This window comes from Cuculus canorus, chromosome 10 (assembly GCF_017976375.1).
Source record: "Cuculus canorus isolate bCucCan1 chromosome 10, bCucCan1.pri, whole genome shotgun sequence".
NCBI lineage: Eukaryota > Metazoa > Chordata > Aves > Cuculiformes > Cuculidae > Cuculus > Cuculus canorus.
This window is the reverse complement of record NC_071410.1, coordinates 6,692,396-6,698,395: the sequence shown is the minus strand read 5'-3', so window position 1 is coordinate 6,698,395 and position 6,000 is coordinate 6,692,396. Positions and strand designations below refer to the sequence as shown.

The window sequence follows — 6,000 nt, the reverse complement described above, 5'->3', positions numbered from 1 at the left end:
GTGCTAAGGTGCCCCTCCCGATTTCATTGCCACTGCATCCAGCAAGAAGCTAATCGGATCATCTGCCACTGCTTATTTTAAAATCAAATGCACGTAAGAAGGTTATATTTGTGCCAAAGAAATTAAATAAAACCAGCACTATGAGAATTATTTTTTTTTTTCTCCAGAATTATAGCAGAGATGTCTTTGGACAGAATTGCATATTCTCGTATGGATTTATTTAACAAGTTTTTAATCTTTAAATATAGATTTAACACATTCTTTTTTTACAGGTACATGTACAATATAGCTCATTTAAACTTGCAGTAAGAGAAAATTCTCTACTGGAAATTATAATAACATATACATGAAGAGCCTAGTTCAACTGCATACTTAAGGTAACATACTGTCATGGGCAAAGTTTCAAATGTTAAAAATCTCAGACTGTACATTCAGATTTGCAGAACTTATCAACCTCATAAATTAAAAAGAAAAAAAGGTTCGATTTAAAACTATGGAAGACAAAAAAAAATATTAAAACCATTTAATATGCAATGTGTGCTATGCTTGAGACAAATATTTACAGTTGAACCTCCAGATTTGTACTGTTACCACAATTGTTACCACTATAAACAGCTCCAACAATAACTTAAAGAGACTCCTACTTTTCCACCTAGCAAGTGCGTTGTGACCAGTTTTAAAGGAGATAGAAATAACCTTCAGTGAATTAAAACCTCTCTGCTATGATTGCCAGTGGCTGAAGAACACCAGGATCTTCCTGGGTCTTGCGGTGTTGCACGGTTCAGCCTTGGCTGGTCACATTTTGGAGGGTGTATGGGGGTTACCCGTAATACTGGCCACCCGAACTGGACAACTGCCCACCACCACGTGGCAGTGTGCCAGGGAACTCCCGAGGCAACCAAGTTATTAAGTAGTTCAACAATTCCTCCCTACAAAAATGGTCACCAAGAAAAAATACCCCAGTATGTCTTAACTTAAAACAACTTGGTATTGTGCCTGGAGTCCACAGTTCACAAACCAAAGTCAGGTCATAAAGGTCCCCCTTTAGTCCATGGTAGAAAACATTTCATTTTGACAGGACAGAGCAAATTCACTACTGCATGCACATTATTAACCCTGCTCTCACCACGGTCAGATGCTCTTAGCACACATCTCCTTAAAAGTCAAACCACCTGTACCTATGTTCTACAAAAGCAAAACTAGACAAAGAAACACAAAATTAAATTATGAGTGTGCAATATTCTTTTTTTTTTCCTCAAAAATTCAATAGATACATTATTGTTAAAGATGCTGAAAAGTACAGTCTTATCACAAGAACATCCTTAGTGCAAACATGGACATTTAACTTTGATTTATGGCACGTGTTCCGAAAGTACATACATTTAATGTAAACTTCAACACTTGCTAGATACAGGTTTCAGCCTTGGGACACGGTGGGACCCTAAGTGATTGGTGACAACCCTGAGTTGTCAGTTTGACCTGATCCAAGCCTCACTGAAATCAATGGGACTGACTGCAATGGGCTGGAATCAGACCCTAAGTGCAAAAAGAGGATCTTTAGCATTATTGCATCTTCGCATGTGAGTCAGCCGGATGATGCTCTTACAGAACATTACATTCACATAGCTGAAGTAGATATTTAAGAAAAATCCATCCATAAAATCAATTAATCAGGACATGATTGAGCTTCTTTGTTTGTTTTTTGGGTTTTTGTGGTTTTTTTGGTTTACCAAAACTCAACTCCTTTATTCGTAATCAAGTTCAACAGTTGTCAACTAATAAGAAGGTAAAGCCTTCAACCTGTAGAGGAAATTTCAAGCATCTGAACAAAGTGTCAGGAAAACTGTAGTGTACTTCTCTGATGAAAGGTGATGGATGTCATGGAAAAACAGCAGGTAAAATTAAGAAAATACTGTACTTTCCATAGGAGAAAAGAAAGAAAGAGCAGAGAATGGCTTCCTTTATGACTATGAGAAGCTGTTTAGGACCCCAGTCCCGTTCAGTGCAGATGAAGCTGTGGAGGTCTGTGAATGTGATGAATAGTACAGGACAACTCCAACTATTGTGCTATTTCTCTGTAACACTTAGTTGAAAGCTTCCAAAGAGCATCGAAAATAGGATGCTACTAGTTCACCCTTAATTCAAGGGGAACTAAACTTTCTCGTGTTACACAGGGCAGCATCTATAAAGTAATGAAGAATGATGTTAATATTAAAGCATCTTATTCCAAGAAATACATTGTTCCCTGTAATCATGTAACATTTGTATAACATAAAAAAAAATAAGAGCACTCCTGCAGTTCTCCCTAAAAGCTGAACTCCCACTAGCTTCAGTGAGAGCCTTATCTAAGGCAGGACCACAGGGTTTGACTCATTTCCATCACCTATCACTTGATTATCACAGTGTGGCCAGCAGATGTCTTCTCTAGGCTCCTTATTTTGTCAGGCTCAAAATGGTTTTCTACAGCGTTACAAACTAGCTGTTCTGTGAAGCTGGCTGGCATTGCAGTTTGTACAAGGAGACCCTGCTTTACATTTCAAAAGCTAAAAGAAAATAATCAACATTACCTTTAATGGACCCTGCATAAATAGGAAAGCCTGTGGCTGCAATCATTAAAGTGCGTGAGTAATAGTGCAAACAGCTGTGCTGCATCTGCAAAACTACCAGCAGCACTTGAAACAGAACTTTGACAAAACTTGCGCATTTCAGCTAACATGCTTAAGCCAGCCTGCAAGAGCTCAGTCACGTATGATACTCTTATCGGGCAGATTCGAGCCACGTAAAGGGTTGCCTCAAGCTCAGCATAGTCAAGAGGACTGATCCCCACTGCCCTGGCCAGCAGGAGCAGAGGACATGCAAGCTCGGTCCTTCAGGCACAACCAGTGGGAGAAAACTTTGCTTGGCTTTATTGCATGAAAAGCACAGACAGGGGAGCCCCTTAAGGCTTAGAAGAGATAACTTGGCAAGCGGGGTGTTAAAACAAACTACAAGAGGGTCTGAGGTGCGGAACAGGAGCTTGTGTCCTCCCTAAACCAAGCAGATTAGTGGCATAGAGCATCCATTCACAGCTGCTTTGAACGCTTCTTGCCTTTGGGCTTAAGTTAAACCTGCCATAAAACGGTTTTGCTGCTTAAAAGAACCTGAAACTTGTAGCAATATTCATTTTCTATATTAAATCTCATAAGTAAAGGAATTTATCACTGCTTCCATTTTTTATTTTAATTCCTTTTTTTTATTCAGGCTACTCTATTCTATGCTCTTTCTAAAAGAAATCAGTCTCAAGCAACCTCCATGCAGCGAGTGGAAATTAGACATTGCCCTTCTCTCTGCCCAGCTTTTAAAGGTCAGGTGATAAAAAGCTGAAAATGTTTGGCCCCATTTTGCTCTTCTGTGAAAATTTGGGAGTGAACAATATGTTTTCTTCTGCTTGCATCTGTTTACCACTGCTGAGAGAAAAGATGTGCAGGAACAGAGTTAACCTCAATTAGAGGGGAGGCTGAGGTGCTGCTGAACACAAGCACTGTGTCACTGAAGTGAAAACAAGTCACACATCTGCTTTGGGTTACCGCTAGGACCTCATTTCTGCTGCCTCCACTCTCTGTTTGCCATGAAGTGGATGCTGAAATACAGCCAAGAGGTGAGATACCTTTTCCTTCACTGGCATAGATGCTTGCTGTCAGTACTGTAAATCATCATCTTTGGCACTTAGTAAGCAGGGGGCTTGCAGAAATGTTTTGCCTCCTGCCCCACTGTGGAAGAGGAGCTGGGATTCTAATGCTGCAGCCCTCACCTTCCCCAAGATGTGCGTCCTGCACAAGGGAAATGAAGAGATAATCCTGCATCTCCCTGTTAATGCGTATAAAAGTCATGTCAGTTGACCAGACAATGTCTGACCACTTTTATCAAACCACTTAAACTGGTAACACACAGCTAAATCTGAGCAGCAGCTATCTTTTGAATATTGCTTCTTCTGAGCAGAGTGCTCTCCAAACCTTTTCCATTTTGAGATCTGTGCATTATCACCTCCAATATTTCTTTGGCATATGCATAAAAAAAATCCACCATGGACTTGCACAGGAGACAGAATAAATCTATACAGAAGAAAGCAGCAAGGCCTAATCTCAGAAATTATAGCTAGAGGCACATCAGAGGGAAAACTGGTTATCAAACTGGTCTCCAAGCCAGCTGTCTTCTCACAAAAAAACCTCCTGGACCATACCCAGGTTAGGATTTACAGGAAGTTTAAAAGGTTTCCCCCCCGCCATCCACTTTGTAAAAGAACATATGAACCAAAATACTTGCTTTATCAACAGTTCCATGGCATTGCCAGTAGTAACCACTCATCTATGAGGAAAATTACCTATACAAGATATGAGGAAAGGAAGAAAAATCATCTGTGGAGCTGTTGGGATAATGCAAGTTCAGCTCAGCACATAGGCTCTCCCTCAGAGGCTGGGTACAGGAGGATGGTAGGTTTGCAAAGCTGGCAATGATATTGGAGTAGGGCATTAACCAAACACGCACCTGACAAGTTTAAATGGGCAGAAAGTTCCCTATAACTTCATTACGATTTGCACTGGCCCAACACTGGAACAATTAGCAAAATGGGAGAGGAACAGCTTGTAAGTGTGCAGGTATCAGCTATCCCGTCTGTGGTGGGAGGTTTCTGTTATGGCCACAGTGTAAGTCTAAGAAAGAAAAGTTAAGATAAGGGAACCATTTCATCTATTTAGCGAAAGGCTTTGCACTGAAAAAATATGAACCCAATAGAAAAAACAAATCTCTGTGAAATCTGGTTGTGAAATTCTACGATCGGCAACATATTTTTATTTATTGTGGTGACCTGAAGCTGAGCAATAACAGCGGCACTACCCCTCTGAATGGCCAGCACTGTCATTCCCCCAGCTCTGAATCAACTTCAGCACGCTCGTGCTCTTGGGGACTCTTGAACATGTTAATCAAGTTTACCCTGCTCACAAGCAAAGCAGTGTTTCAGCACAAGCAAGTAATAATATGTAGGGGTTATGAAGTTCCCTCCTGCCCCTACTTTGCTTTACAACTCCAGTATGCCTAATTCTCCCTCTGCTATATTGGAGCAAGAGCTCCATCTCCTGAGGAAGCAGAAAAAAGAGCCCAATCCAGTCCACGACAGAGCAGTCAGTGCTACAAAGTCACCTGCAGTATAAAATGACCAGTCCAGAGAGGAAAGGGAATTGCTAAATGCAAAGGTAGTGTTTGAAAACCAGTTTTCAGAGTGTAACTACATTATGGCTGTAAGGATATGTCACTGAAAAGCTCTAGGAAATAGCAAGAAAACATCCTACATCATCCTACAGTATTGCCTGGGGTGCATGTAAAATTAGAATCATGCCTAAAGACTGCATACACGATCAGCAATAGCGCGAGAGAACAGAGTTAATCTTAGGGAAAATAGAGCCTCAGTGCTGCGACAAGATCCTGGCAACAAGACTGCAAAGCACCTAGGCAGCAGGGTGAGACTTACAAGAGGAACTTTCTGCAGTTTTTGCCTTGTGAAATTCTTAGTTTGTACTAAACTACTTAGTTTTTTGCAGCCTGGAGATGCAGGTCTCTAAGCTTTGGGGGATGTGACCACTGACAAAGCAAACCAGTGCTCAAGTTTGCTAGCGCTGTGTTTGCAGGATGCATTTATGGCTGGAGGAACTTCCTACACAGGCTGTGGTCCAGGACTTGTTGAGGTATGATAACCAGCCTTGCTGAGAAAACAGCACACGATGCTCCAGAGTGGCAGCACACCTCTCAGCTGTGTTGTTAGTCCACTACAAGCTACCCACTACACCAAGTCAGAAAACCTCTAACCTGTGAAATCTGGCTGCCCTGCAATAAGAGGATAAAAAAAATTACCTTCCTGTATTTCACTGAAATATACTGGAAAACCATCAAGAGCTGACTGAAATTTTAAGCCTTTCAGAAGGCTCCCTTCATGTCCATCAAAACAACAGATTTAGACAAAAAGGAAGT

At 41.1% G+C, this 6,000-nt stretch overlaps 1 protein-coding gene across 3 annotated transcripts in view; it reads right to left on the bottom strand.

Moving 5' to 3' along the window:
- Nucleotides 1–239: 239 nt before the first annotated feature.
- Nucleotides 240–6,000, bottom strand: part of MCF2 (MCF.2 cell line derived transforming sequence) — a 57,113-nt gene continuing 51,352 nt past the window's right edge. For all 3 annotated transcript variants that reach the window (XM_054075797.1, XM_054075799.1, XM_054075798.1), the window contains one exon: nucleotides 240–2,182. In XM_054075797.1, the coding sequence (XP_053931772.1) occupies nucleotides 2,142–2,182 (41 nt within the window). In that variant the 3' untranslated portion in view covers nucleotides 240–2,141. The remainder of the gene's footprint in view (nucleotides 2,183–6,000) is intronic.